General features: G+C 44.2%; 1 protein-coding gene and 1 long non-coding RNA gene across 2 annotated transcripts in view; one reads left to right on the top strand and one right to left on the bottom strand.

Moving 5' to 3' along the window:
- Positions 1 to 1,679: 1,679 nt before the first annotated feature.
- On the bottom strand, positions 1,680 to 11,317 carry LOC115547544 (uncharacterized). The gene is made up of 3 exons (XR_003977382.1): positions 10,605 to 11,317; positions 9,391 to 9,542; positions 1,680 to 2,299 (listed from the first exon to the last, which is right to left on the bottom strand). It is a non-coding gene; the product is annotated as an uncharacterized LOC115547544 (long non-coding RNA).
- Positions 2,438 to 14,858, top strand: part of lcp2a (lymphocyte cytosolic protein 2a) — a 15,610-nt gene continuing 3,189 nt past the window's right edge. The window contains exons 1-20 of the mRNA XM_030361794.1: positions 2,438 to 2,589; positions 2,759 to 3,197; positions 3,956 to 4,018; positions 4,297 to 4,343; positions 4,951 to 5,016; positions 5,100 to 5,128; positions 5,327 to 5,382; positions 6,417 to 6,600; positions 7,135 to 7,229; positions 7,539 to 7,578; positions 9,411 to 9,500; positions 9,943 to 9,968; positions 10,115 to 10,134; positions 10,647 to 10,754; positions 11,175 to 11,199; positions 11,287 to 11,299; positions 11,754 to 11,847; positions 12,327 to 12,388; positions 12,868 to 12,977; positions 14,666 to 14,740. Of these exons, the coding sequence (XP_030217654.1) occupies positions 3,120 to 3,197; positions 3,956 to 4,018; positions 4,297 to 4,343; positions 4,951 to 5,016; positions 5,100 to 5,128; positions 5,327 to 5,382; positions 6,417 to 6,600; positions 7,135 to 7,229; positions 7,539 to 7,578; positions 9,411 to 9,500; positions 9,943 to 9,968; positions 10,115 to 10,134; positions 10,647 to 10,754; positions 11,175 to 11,199; positions 11,287 to 11,299; positions 11,754 to 11,847; positions 12,327 to 12,388; positions 12,868 to 12,977; positions 14,666 to 14,740 (1,281 nt within the window). The 5' untranslated portion in view covers positions 2,438 to 2,589; positions 2,759 to 3,119. The remainder of the gene's footprint in view (positions 2,590 to 2,758; positions 3,198 to 3,955; positions 4,019 to 4,296; positions 4,344 to 4,950; positions 5,017 to 5,099; positions 5,129 to 5,326; positions 5,383 to 6,416; positions 6,601 to 7,134; positions 7,230 to 7,538; positions 7,579 to 9,410; positions 9,501 to 9,942; positions 9,969 to 10,114; positions 10,135 to 10,646; positions 10,755 to 11,174; positions 11,200 to 11,286; positions 11,300 to 11,753; positions 11,848 to 12,326; positions 12,389 to 12,867; positions 12,978 to 14,665; positions 14,741 to 14,858) is intronic.

The raw sequence follows: 14,858 nt of genomic DNA on the forward strand, positions 1-14,858 counted from the left end.
ATCCAATCAGACAACAGAAAAAAAAATCGCATTACAATTTACATTCAGATGTAGGATTGAATTATAATTTAGAATGGTTCCTTTTTCAATGCCATTTAGCTTTGTGTTTTACTATTTTAAAATGCATGTAAATTAGTAATACATATATTGTTTAAGACATTGAGATGTGTGCTCTACTTTATTCTTTATTCGCAACATTTATTATGCTGCAGGCTCTATGTTTTATTGATCATTTTTTTAATAGTTTCTGCTGTAGTGGAGTTCCTCTTGTTGTTTGTTACCCAGCACCGGAAATACAAGAACACATTTTGTTGCATTTCCTCATTTAGACTGTAAATATGTTGAAGCAGCAGGGCTACTCTGTTTCAGTGGACCCTCTCACAGACCGACGGGCTTAAATCCGGGTGAAAGAGGCGTTTCACTTTCTTTCACTTCAAATTTGTTTTGACCAATCATGTTTCTGGAAACAAATATTGCTAAAATTTTGCTGCATTTTCTGTCTTTCAATTTTTCCAATCAATACCGTGTAGACTGTCCATTGTAGAAATGCACGTAAATGTGAAAAGTTGTTATCTTCAGTAGTATTCTCCGTGACGAAACAGAAAACCAGGGTCCTAACCACGCCTCCTGCAGTTTCTGGTATCCGGCCCAGGCTCTTTGTCGGCTCCCCCCAGTAGTGCTGCTGGAATAGTACGACTGCAGGATCTCATTATTATGGATTTATTATAATTATGGGATACCTGACATGATCAAAATTGTGATCTACCACGTTTTCAAACGGATGCATAACAGCCACTATGCTGTCAAGTTGAAATTCCTTTACTGTCAGGTACATTCTGTGGGGCAAGTACGATAGTCAACGGTGCGAAGCCAGTAATTTTTACATTCAGTTTGAATTGTTCCATGAAGTACGGATACAGTGGGACACCAAATCCCAAAGATGTGTAAGTGTCGTCATAAAGTGTTCCCTCCACAAACTACCCAGAGATCTGTGAATGCCTGTGTGCTTCATAGGCCTACCGGGATGTCATCACATGAGCAACGGCTCTTGTTGTTCTTTCGCTTCCTGGCTTATAAAAGGACCAGGAGTTGTTTGATAAAACACATCAAACATCTTGTTGTTGGTGAAGTATATTGTGCAAGACGAAAGATGTAGTGCAAGATGAGTGGTTTCATACAAAGCAAAATGTCACTTAAATGTTTTACGATTAACTGTCACTTTCTGGACTAACACAATTCAGAGGGGATCAAATAATGAATCGTCTCTCGCTGTTGACTACCGTACATATTTCTTCCGAAATAAGGTTCATGGGGGACAGCAGAAGGGGAGTAGAATGCTAAATAAAACCTATATTACTGACTTGCCCAGTGATTCGACCCAGCAGATGTCAATCAAACTGATGGATGACCTATAACAAAATCAACTTTGAATATATCAACAGAATTATCAGTTTAAATTTGGCTGATCATGCTTTCTTTTTAATCATCATTTACAATGTGGTATTAGGGCAGCAGTAGCTCAGGAGGTAGAGCTGGTAACCTGAAGGTTGCTGGTTCGATCCCCGGCTCCTCCCAGCGTGTCGAGGTGTCCTTGTGCAAGGCACCTAACCCTAACTGCTCCCGAAGAGCTGGCTGTCGCCTTGAATGGGCGACTCTGCCGTCGGTGTGTGAATGTGTGTGTGAATGGTGAATGTGAGGCAATATTGTTAAGCGCTTTGGGTGGCAAATGGTCAAAAAGCGCTATATAAATGCAGTCCATTTACCATCTACTCTTTTTTTTGTGATGGATATTTCACATGATTAAAGAATGGAAATAAATAAATAATAATAATTGAAAGGTTAGTGTTAGGGCTAGGATTAACCCTAATCCTATAGGGTCACTCAAAGACACTTTAAAAAGCATTTATAGTCCTACAATAAATACCTATATTATTATTATTACTTATATTTTTATATATCATATTATTTAATTTGACGGATTGCGTTTCACGTCTTCATTCTGCTCCAGAATGCTTTATCCTTTTACTTAAGGAAAAAAACATCCTAAGTACTTAACCCATTGTCCATCATCAATCTTTTGCCGCCACAGACAGTCAGCATCTGCCACTGCACAAGTTGGAGGGGGCGGGAGGGTTGATGTCTGTTCCCCTCAGCCCTTCTACTTTGTGGTGAAGTATGTGCTGCCTGCTGCTGCTGCTGCTGCTGCGGCTGTCTTCCTCCATTCTATCTTGTGTCGTTGTGTGCAGTCAGTCAGAGAGTGTGCACTTCCTCTGCATTGGTCTCAGAAACTCACCCAGCACTACAGAGCAAGAGAGAGAGAGAGAGAGAGAGAGAGAGAGAGAGAGAGAGAGAGAGAGAGAGAGAGAGAGAGAGAGAGAGAGAATACCAGTCTCACATTAGCAAGGAAGTATGAGAGACCAATGAAAATAAATGTATAAAGAGAAGGCGGAGATACAGAGAGAGAGAGAGTGAGAGAGAGGGAGTGAGAGAGAGAGAGAGAGAGAGAGAGAGAGGGGGGGGGAGTGAGAGAGAAGAGGGTGAGTTAGAGAGAGAGGAGCCATTTTATTTCGGAGGAGTCGTGGTAATCAGGTACATTTTCCTTTTTTCTATACTTTACAGGCCTTTAAACTGATACAATTTCGTGAACCACAGATACGCTACTTTAGAACTTGAAATATACACAATCAACTCCCTACGGTGATATTACTTCATGATTCTTTCTGATGTAACTTCTCTGGACGTTGCTTGACATTTGCAGAAGTGCTCTGAGCGTCGCCGAGGGCCATTCCGCCTGCTGAGAACGGAGCTGAGCTGGAACTGAAAACCAACCGACCCAACGCCCTTGAACCCTGCTGAGGCTGAGCGCTGCTCACCAGAACCCACTCAGCCAGCTCCTTTACACCCGAACCCTGCGGAGCTGAGGCCCCAGAGCCGACTCCTACCCCCCCCCCCGCCCGCCCCCTACCCGGGAGAACAGGGATACTTTCCGCCATCTTCTGTACCGAACTCTGTCCTCAAACCCGATCGCTCTCCTTTTGGATGCAAACCGTCGGAGGATAGAGCAGTCGGTGTGAACCTATCTGAGGACATAGGGGGCTGTGAGGAGAAGCGAGCGCAAGATGAGTTTTGAGAGAATGCCCCCCAGGTCGGAGGTGTTGGGATGGAGCCCCCACTGCCTGGCCGACTTCCTCCGAAAGGTAAGAGCTCAGATCTCTCTGTTCATTCATCGTTGAACTATTTCAGATTTTTACATATTTAATAGGTTCTGCTGCTTCTCACCCTAAAGCCCACAAACTAAATATGGGCGTACTCAATGCACCTTATCAGGGGGAATACTTGCCGTTCCTGGTCTGCCGTTTTGTGGTTTTATTTGTTCTCTGTGATTCATGGGACAGCTTGTGATGTGAACCTTAACCTAATGAACTAGTTTTACTTGGCATATGGGGGCATTAACGTTATACCAAAAAATAAATTAAAAAGAAAAAACATAAATTCAGACACGTCTCGCCTCAGACAAAAAGCTCATCATGTGTTGCAACACAATCTTGAACAAAAAGCATTTTGATAATGAAAGTGTGAGTGTGTGTGTGTGTGTGTGTGTGTGTGTCTGTGTGTGTGTGTGTGTGTGTGTGTGTGTGTGTGTGTGTGTTTGTGTGTGTGTGTGTGTGTGTGTGTGCCTGTGTGTGTGTGTGTGTGTGTATGTGTGTGTGTGTGTGTGTGTGTGTGTGTGTGTGTTTGAGTGCATGTGTGTGTGCATGTGTGCGTGTTTGAAGATGTGTCGAATGTTATAGGAAAAAGTACCCAAACAAAATTATATTGTGACATCTTCGAGTGTGGTTTTAACCTTGGATTTTCATCATGTTTCACAATTTACTTTGAATAGAAATGTGTGCAATACTATTTCCATCTTGTCTGTGTATATTACGAATGCTTTCACCAATATGATCCATTTCAGATGAACCTTTCAGGGAGTGATAAAGTAGTGCGCCAGTCCTCAATGAATGGAGCCAGGTTTCTGGTAAGTTCGCTCTGTGTCTACTCTCTCTGCTGATATGATGAGTGTATTCCAATGTTAATAACCGTTATTACTTTCAATAACGTACAGCTTATACCTTTGAGAAAATATGAATGCATTGTACAAGTTTTCATGCAACACTATTTAAAAAATAGTACAATACAAAACCGCACACATATCATGAAAATGATTCCTGACAGTATTGATACTTTTATTTTGCTTACTTCTTTTGACCATTATTAATTGGATATAACGATTTTGTGTCCTTCTGCATTTTATAGAACATGACTGAAAACGATGTATTAAAGTTCCCAAAGCTACATGCTCCGTAAGTACGCAAGTACGCCCCCGTTGGTTAGAAACTGCCCTAGTTTAACATAAGCAGCAGTTTTTTGTGGAAAAGCATGAGACAGGTCCACAGGAATAAAAGAAACAGGAAAAGGAAAACATGCATTGAAGCAATCTAAGAAGAGGAAGGCACCGCCTAATAAAAGACAGAAAAACACAAATAAGAATGAAGGAGAAGGAGGAATAAGAAATAAGGAGTTGGGTAGAGGCTGAAAGAGTGACCAAGGAGGAAGAGAAGTAGAATAAATAGAAGCAACATGTCGAGCTGAGAACAGGAAGGCGGCATCCAACAGAGGAAGAATCAACTTCAGAAAAAGATAAAGAAACGGAAGCAGGGATGCCAGGTCTGTTTCGTAATATGGGCACAAGATATGGTGTGGGTTTTCTTCTGCCAAAGGGAGAAGACAAAAAAATGTAATAAAATGAGCCAAATTCAAGCTGCGGAATAAACCCAAACAGCCAGGGCTAGGTCTGATCGGTTTGGGCATGCCAAACAGCTGGATTGTTATTCAAATGTTATTTGTTCTGACGTAATTATTTCTCTCCTTCTTTGTCTTTGTTTCTCTCCGTCTCCTCTCCATTCTCAGGTTGATATCAAAGATCTGCAGTGAGATAAATAAGAAAGACGGCGGTCGAGGACTGTTCAACAAAAAGTATGAAGGCCTTTACAACATCGGGCGGGCCTCGAAGGGAAAGTACCGTCCTACAATGAATCATCTGCTTCTTTCTCCCACAGAACCACAACCCCAAAGTTCCAGGAACCAGGTAGGGATGACACTAACATTAATCCATAACCCAAAATCAGCAAGCGTATGACTCTGTTTCGGTTGAATGCCGTACTACATGTGCCCCATATTTGTAGAGAATAAGCAACACGATTAGAGCTCTTAGATGATACAATACTGTTTGTTGGTGAGTCTGTACAGAGCCTATAATAATGTAATAATCTATGAGAAATGTCAGTAAATCTGCCCACAGAAACAACCGATGGAAACCCCGGTTGGGATGATGATGAGTTTGTGAGTCCACATTTGTGTGTGTCTATCTGTCTGTCTGTCTGCCTTTCTTTAGATCTGTCCGTCTGGCTAATGTCAGTTTGTCTGGCTAATGTCAGTCTGTCTGGCTGGCTATCTGAAACAGTCTGTCTGTTAGTTTGTATGTCGGTCTGTCTGTCTATCAATGTCTTTTTCTGTCCGTCTGGTCTGTCTGTCTGCCTGTCTATTGATCGTCTGTCTGGCTAATGTCTGCATGTCTGTCTCTCTGACGGGCTATCTGTAACAGTATGGCTGCCTGTCTGTTTGTGAGTTTGTGACTCAGTCACTCTGTCTGTCTGTCTGTCCGTCCGTCAGTCATTTTGTCTACCTAATGTATGTCGTCCTGTCTGCCTGTTTCCTGCATGTCTATTGATCCGTCTGTCTGTCTTTCTTTCTGCCTGCCCGTCTATCTGCCTGTCTATTGATTCGTCCGTCCATTGATTTGTCTGTCTGTCTGTAAGCCTGTCTATTCATCCATCTTTATCTATGCATAATGTCTGTCGGCATTACAATGGTCTTTGAGTGTCAGACACCCAGCATTTCCTCCTGCTTCTCCTTTCCTGTGAACACACACACACACCCTCTCTCTTTTCTCATTTCCCCTTTCTTCTCCCTCGGCCATCCTCCGCGCTACCCCTAACCCCGTTCCCCCTGACCTCCCCTGACCCCCCCTGTCCCCCCTGAAAACCCCCCCCCCCGTCCCTACTGACACCCCCCCCGACCCTACTGACCCCCATACCCTGACCTCATCCCCCCTTCCTCCCTAAACCCATCCCCCCCGACCCCGACCCCCCCCCCCCGTGACCATCCCCCCCCCTGCCCCCCCCCGTCGACCGATACCCCCCTGCCCCCCCCCCCCGTCAACCCCATCCCCCCCCCCTGCCCCCCCCCCCCCCCGTCGACCCAATCCCCCCCCTGCCCACCCCCCCGTCAACCCCATCCCCCCCCCCTCCCCCGTCGACCCCTACCCGTCCCGACCCGGCCCCCCCTCTGACCTCCATCCCCTCTGACCCGAGCAGAGCGACGATGACTACGAGGACCCCGACCGGGACCTGGGGGACGAGGAGGGCAGCGGCGGGGACTACGAGTCGCCCACCGAGGACCAGGAGGACAACGACTACGAGCCCAACCCCTCGGAGGGACCCGAGGACTTCTCCCAGGTGGTGCGGGCCTCCCAGCCCGTCGACGAAGGGGAATACATAGGTACGCACCCACACAGAGACACACATACACGCACACACACACACACACACAGACACACACACACACACATACAAGCCCGCAAACACACAAACACACACAAGCCCGCTCGCACACAAACCCACAACTGCAAACTCACACGCACAAACCTGCAGACACTCACAAACCCAAACACACACACACACACACACACACACATACACACACACACACACACACACATACAAGCCCGCAAACACACAAACACACACAAGCCCGCTCGCACACAAACCCACGACTGCAAACTCGCACACACACAAACACACACACACACACACACACACACACACACACACACACAAACACACACACACACACACACACACACACACACACACACACACACACACACACACACACGCAAAAACATAAAACATCAGCACTAGGGCATGATTATGTAATGTATAACTAGCATAAAAGAATAGTCATGCATTAGCACAATCACATATTTTGTGTGTCGGTGTGTGTGTGTGTGTGTGTGTGTGTGTGTGTGTACAGATAATATAAATAACCATGCAGCATCCAGAGGTCCTCCCCCTAGCCCGAGCCCCCGACCCTTAACCCCCCCCACCCGTCTGGCTCCCTCCAATCAGGTATCCATCTCAAGTTCACCTTTAAAATATAGAAATGCATGTAACATACTATTTCCAAGCCTTAAATGCCCTTAACCCACTGTTTTCTGTGTATGTGTGTGTGTGTTTATGTGAGTGTGTGTGTGTGTGTGTGTGTGTGTGTGTGTGTGTGTGTGTGTGTGTGTGTGTGTGTGTGTGTGTGTGTGTGTGTGTCTGTGTGTGTGTGTGTGTGTGTGTGTGGGAGAACTTGTGCATTTGTACGCGTATTTGTGCATGTGTGTGTGTGGCTGCTTATGCCTGTGTACGTGTATATGTGCGTGTGTGTCTAAGGTGTCTTCCCTTGAAAGACGGGAAAAATCCCCAGGAAGAGGTGAGCATATTGTTATTATATTGTATTAAATAAATGTCCCATTCCGAGTCTATGCATCGACGTTGGTGTTATGCATGCAGAGTTAGGACCCAAATTCAGAAAAAGAGGCAGTGGAGGATTGAACAGTGCAAGGAGGTCTGTCATCTAAGAAAAGGTTTGCTGAGCAACAGACAAGAAGGCAAGGATACTAACAAGCTAGCAAAGTGGAGACTCAAAGGCACTATGCAACGAACATCTTGCTCGAGGCGTATGCCTAAAACCAGAGGTTAAGGCAGGACATAGCTTTTCAACGGTGGCCAGTTGACAATAGAGCACTGTAATTGGATGAAATACGTTTCGGTTTAACACCAGTGCAGGAATGTTTCATAACTACCAGAAATAAGCACTATTATTTTGTAGGACATACAAATATGAACATTATGTAAATGTAATAGTCAATAAAAAAATAAACATTTATTTTGCTCCTGGCTAAGAGAGCAATTTTTTTATTTTGTGGAAACTTTACAGTGACCGTTCGCCCTTTTAACACATTGAGCCTAGTGGGAAAGAGTTTTTAAATAATGTAGTTTACCTTTCAAATAGAATCCAGTGTAATTGGATTGTGTTTACAATGGTTCCAACTGCCACCAATGACGCGTTTTGCATCACTATGCTGACTATGCTATTTCGTCAGCTGGAAGTTAGAGAGAAGTAAGAGTTTGGCTCTGTAATAAATAAATGACTCAATACATTTAGATGAATAAATTGTAAGAAGTCCTGTTTTTCAAAAGGACTACTTTTATTTATTTCAGAGGGACTTTTATTTCATAATGCCACATTCATTTATTGAATGCCACATATATTTCCTAATGCTACATTTATTTATTTAATGTATTGCCTAATAGTACATTTCCATCCGTTATATTCAAATTAGTGGTTGTGGTGCCACCCCTGTAAACAAAATAAAATAGTGGAATGAAGAGAGAAGGTTATGTTGTACTATGGACAGTTCGTCTTCAGTAAGATTTAAACTAGAGCTGTCAAGCGATTAAAATATTTAATCGTGATTAATCGCATTAATGTCATAGTTAACGCACGATTAATCGCGATGAATCGCAAATTATTTTTCTATGCTAAATATCCCTTGATTTTTTTGTCCCATAATTCTTCTCATTTTAATTCTCTTATCAACATGGTGAAGTGCATCGGCTTGCCTTGTGCAAATGATTTTTTATTAATAACAACATTGGCATACTGATCAAAACAGGACGATACAAAAAAAGAGCCTATAGTGCAATTAAACGACTGCTTTGAACAAATGTCATTTGAACATAGCATTCAGGCTACTGCTTCTTTGTTTTGAGCCAAAGACATTTTTTTCTTTTTTTTCCTTCTTTTTTTCAATAAAATAATTGCGTCAATCGCGCAATATTTTTTTTAACGCCGTTAAAATTGGGTTGCGTTAACGCCGTTAATAACGCGTTTAACTGACTGCTCTAATTTAAACGTATCAATTTAAGAAAAGCATTCCATTTAAAAAATGTACAATACAATTCCATATCTCACAGAAAGTGGATAGCGAACTTATTTTAAACATTATAACAGTCTCCTTAGAGAATATCAAAAATTGCCTAACCCTATTAAATAATGAATAAATGAATACCTTAGTTAGAACACTACTACCGTAGTTAACATGAACACCATGAGTAAAAGATTGCTACACCATTAGTTAACTATTAATGAACCGTTGGTCAAAGCTTATCACTGCATTAACTGTGTATGTTAATGAATAGTTCATCGATGCACCAGTACTGTCATGTGTTAGCGTCTTACGTCACGTCTCTGTTCGGCAGCGATGGGTCCCGTGGCTTCGCGCCCGCCGATTGTGGAGCGGAGTAAGAAACCCACGCGGGAGAGAGGAGAAAGCCCCTCCCCTGTCCCGGGTGAGTGGTTCCATCCTCCCTCTGGTTTCCCATCTCCTCCTCCTGTGTGCCAATGCATGTGGGAAGGGTGTTAATTGTTTTCGCTTGTTGATTGTATGCTCTTTTTTTTCCCTTCTTTTTTTCATTCATTCATTCTTTCATTCTTTGCTCCTTTGCTTCTTTCATTAATTGATTTGTTCTTTCTTTCTTTCTTTCTTTCTTTCTTTCTTTCTTTCTTTCTTTCTTTCTTTCTTTCTTTCTTTCTTTCTTTCTTTCTTTCTTTCTTTCTTTCTTTCTTTCTTTCTTTCTTTCCTGCTTTCTTTCCTTCATTCATTCGTTCATTCTTTGCTCCTTTCTTTCATTCATTCATTCATTCATTCGTTCTTTCTTGCTTGCTTTAATTCACAACGGTGATAGACCTTTGCTTTGACTAATAGTCGGTTGTTGTTGTTTGACCCTACAGGGGCCAAATTCAACCCAATGGAAAGGGTGAGCAAACAACCCGGCGATGCCGTCTTGACACACTATTGACGCTCAATAGACAGTAGACACACATCCATATTTTGATACAGTGGTAGTAGGCATTCTATATTATTTATCATGAAGAGTATGATTTTTTCCCGTCTTGTTTACAGCCCATCACAAACTCTGTAAGGTAAGATGCTATAGCAACTCACACACACACGCATGCACATGCATGCACGCACATGCACAAATCCATGCACGCATACACACTCAGACACAAACACACATACACACACAAACTCATGGAGCCACACACACACACACACACACACACACACACACAAACACACACACACACACACACACACACACACACACACACACACACACACACCCAGAGACACACACACACAGAAATAAACACCCCCCACACGCACACACACACACAGACACACACACACACACACAAACACAGCCACACACACACACACACACACACACACACACACACACACACACACACACACACACACACACACACACACACACACACACACACACACAGCCACACACACACAGACATACACACACACACACAAACACGCACAGACATACACACACATGTATCGACGGTGACATGCAGAGAAAAACAGTACATACAAAGCGTTCCTCAACTTCCTTCCGTGCGTTTCATCCAAACAGTACTCAGGAGAGGACTCCCAAGCCTCCGGCTTGGTCGAATCAGCTGGGTCCTCCAGGCTCCTCTGCGTCAGTGGGTCGCAGCACCTCCGTGAAACCGCTCCCTGGCAGGTCAGCACAAATACAGCAGAACCTATGCAGACAGTTGGCAGGACGCGGAAGGGGTTCATTGTTCACATTTTACATTTTCTGGTTTGTGCGCTGATAACCTAACCGGTTGAGACTTGTTGAGACTTGTACGGCTCTCTGCAGCAAGCCACAACAAAAGCAGGACTCTCTGGTGGTTGTTCGATTGGACAGCACTTTTTGTAGTTTCCGTACCAGAACATTTGCAGACACAAACTATTTTGTCTGCAGAATGTGTGGTTGGGTGGATTGTGCAACCTTTAACTGTGTGTGTGTGTGTGTGTGTGTGTGTGTGTGTGTGTGTGTGTGTGTGTGTGTGTGTGTGTGTGTGTGTGTGTGTACGTGTGTGTGTGTGTGTGTGTATGTGTGCGCGCGCGTATGTGTGTGTGTTTGTGTGTGTTACAGATTCCCTTCTGAGACGAGGCGTGAGGTAAGTATTTAGAGAGGTGACGATGACATCATTCCAGACTAAAGTAAAGGTCAAACTGACAACGGAAATTTTCTCTTTTTCCAACAGACGCAGAATCAAGGTCAGTTTTTTCTCTCTCTCTCTCTCTCTCTCTCTCTCTCTCTCTCTCTCTCTCTCTCTCTCTCTCTCTCTCTCTCTCTCTCTCTCTCTCTCTCTCTCTCTCTCTCTCTCTCTCTCTCTCTCTCTCTCTCTCTCTCTCTCCCTCATACACCCTCAACCTCTCCTTTCCTCTTTCTCTAACACAGATGAGGGTCCAAAATGGTCTCATACAGAGGCAGAGGCAATCAACCAGTACCGATTCACTCACTTACAGCTGTTGGATGGCTATGGCGTTACTAACAAATTACACCTACAATATGGCTCTTAAATCCTACCCACAGCCCCTTTAGGTAGTAAGAAAAACAGAAAATGAGTGATATCTTGAATGTGAGCTTATCTGTTGATCCGTCACACTGAGAGCTTCTTTAAAGTCTTCGCCTCCAGTACGATAACGGTTTGCTCTGTTCTCATACTAGTGCCGGCTTCGAGGAACCACACCTTCCCGCTCCAGACAAAGGGAATACCCCCTCGGCCTGGCATCCCTGGCCTCCCCACGCGCCTCGCAGACAGGTAGACATCCCGTCGACTCGACTCAGGATCGTCACTCTCATGGAATCTTGGGCAGCGAGATGTGAAGGGTCTCAGTGATGGGTTGGCCGAAATTTGCGGTCACGAAGTCATGTGGGAATCAGATCATTCCTATTTATAGTTCCCCACAACTTCCCCAAACAACGTGGCCATGTGCCTCACTATGCCCATAACATACAGCATATGATTAACATTCCATCATTTACAAGAATCTGCCTCAATTATTAATTGTATTTTCTCGTATAATTGGTTTTATTAGTATCATTTATACATTTTATGTCAGAATAAATAACTACTTTGTTATATGCTTCATCAAGTCCTATCGGCTTATTATACTATGCCCAACTAGTGAAAACTGTTGATTTCTAATATGATTTCTTATTTATCTGTATCATCTTTTCCATAATTGATCAATGATATCATTGATCAATAATGGATCAATATTCTTTGCCCTACCTCAGCCTCCCCCTTGGCGTTCCAGCGAGCCTTTCACAATCCTTCCAGCATCCCAGCGCAAGGAGCAGTGCGTGCTACCTCCTTACATCCTCAAAAAACCTCCTTCTACGACGAGTCGACTCCAATAGCTAAACGTGTTCAACTTTTCCATGTGCATGCGGACAATCATATCGCTGGCACTTAAAAAATGTACTTAGCATTGTATAGCGTCTTATTCCAGCTCTCTTGTTGCAAACGGGGTATGGATTAACCTAGTAATTGTAAATGCCTGGCACTTGTTTCTAGTGACATCTTTACTGAACCAACATCAATATATATTGTTGTTTCTCTTTCTTCTGACAAACCTACATAAAGTTAGCTTTGGATGAAAGCGTCTGTTAAATGCCCTAAATGTAAATGTAGGTCATTTCAGTGAACCAGTTGTGAGTAAGAAAGAAGTTGTTTTCTTGAATGGGGGTATTTTTCAAACATGGATGAATGGTGAATAAAGTGTGTTCTTCCGTTGGGTTTGTGACATGTATCCTGTGTGTGTTCCCCCGGCAACAGTAACCGTTAGCCGGAGCGCTTCCAGTGTGGGACGGAGCCCGCATCCTAACCCCCCTCGACCAGGCTCGTTGGTGGTCTTGCCACACAGCCACGCTGCGCAGCATAACCAGGTACCCACTCCTTGGCGCTCCGCACCTCCCTTCCTGTAGGGCTCTCTCTGTCTCCTATCCTCTCCTTCTTCTCACCTCTCTTCCCCCTCGCCTCTCGTGTTTGGTCAGTCTTCCCCTGTTCTCTCCTGTTCTCTTCTCTCCTCTCCTTGCCTTTCTCTCCTCCTCTCCTCTTCTCTTATGTTTTCTCTCTATTTTCTCCTCTCCTTTCCTCTCATGTTCTCCCTCTCTCTTCTCCTGTTTTGTCCTCTCCTCTCCTTGTCCCCCTCTCTCTTCTCCTCTCTTCTCCTGTTCTCTTCTCTCCTCTCTTTTCCCTTTCTCTTCCCTTCTCCTCTCATGTTCTCTCTCTATCTTCTCCTGTTCTCCCCTCTCCTGTTCTCCCTCTCTCTTCTCCCTCTCTTCTCCCTCTTTCTTCTCTATCTCTTCTCCCTCTCTCTTCTCTATTTCTCTCTTCTCCCTCTCTCTTCTCTCTATCTTCTTCTGTTCTCTCCTCTCCTCTTCTCCCCCTCTCTTCTCCCTCTCTTCTCCCTCTTTCTTCTCTATCTCTTCTCCCTCTCTCTTCTCTATCTCTCTCTTCTCCCTCTCTCTTCTCTCTATCTTCTTCTGTTCTCCCCTCTCCTCTTCTCCCCCTCTCTTCTCCCTCTCTTCTCCCTCTCTCTTCTCTATCCCTCTCTTCTCCCTCTCTCTTCTCTCTCTATCTTCCCCTGTTCTCTCCCCTCCCACCAGATGGCGCTATTGTTATGATAATGTCAACTTATTCCTAAATCTGGCCTGGAAAAGTACTGTCATATAGGCCTACAGTACATTCAATTTCAGATGATGAATGCTTACATATGCAGCACTGGCTTGAAAATACAGTAAGCCCAAGGAACAAAGAAAACTCTGAATGAAAGGCACATAGCAGTACACTCAAAAGATGTTGGCCAACTGCTAACTCAAAGACAATGAGCACCTCAGCATCACTTCTTTGTGCTCGTTCCAGCCATGGGACTTCATTCACCTCAAACTTAATTTTTTCCCTTGCCAGGCAACTGGCTCAAAGCCCTCTGGTGTGCTGATCTAGCCTCTCCACTCCTCTCCACACACCTGTCCTATCTCCAGGCCCATTCCTTAGCAATTATTCTGAAAGGCCTGTTCTTGGTCTTGGTCTTCCTCAATGTCCACCACCTCTTGCACATGCTCTTCCTCACCTGCCTGTCGGATAGTTTACGTCCATCGTTGGTGTTCACGTCCAACACGCCTGTGCTCCCCCCCCCCCCCCCCCCCCCCCCCCCCCCAAGCGAATGTGGTCTCGCTACTTGAACTTGTTTAAAGTTTTGCCAAAAGAGTGATTGATCTAAGTTGAGGGTTTCTGCCACAGAGTATTTCATTCAAAGAATGGGGCTAAGTGTTTTAGCAATTCAGAAAAACTGTAAATATCAACTTGCAAAACACTAATGTGGTATGCATACTATATATTATAATAAAGGAGGTAGTATAAGGTGTCAAAAGTTGACTTCTGGTTCGATTATCGCAGGCTGTCAGGCATAATGTTATTGCTTTCAACTTGTTCTTGATAACCTTTGTGCGTTGTGTGTGTGATTGTGTGTGCTTGTGCATGTGTGTGTGTGTGTGTGTGTGTGTACGTGCATGTGTATGTGTGTGTATGTGTGTGTTTTTGTGTTTGTGTGTTTGTGTGTGTGTGCGCACAGGACCTGGATCCTTCTTGGTATGTCGGTACAATAAAACGAGATGATGCAGACGATCGTCTTTGGAGGGTAAATCAGGTGGGACATACACCTACACACACACACACACACACACACACACACACACACACACACACACACACACACGCACACGCACACGCACACACACACACACACACACACACACGTAGACACA

Source organism: Gadus morhua, chromosome 7 (assembly GCF_902167405.1).
Source record: "Gadus morhua chromosome 7, gadMor3.0, whole genome shotgun sequence".
In the NCBI taxonomy this organism is placed as follows: domain Eukaryota; kingdom Metazoa; phylum Chordata; class Actinopteri; order Gadiformes; family Gadidae; genus Gadus; species Gadus morhua.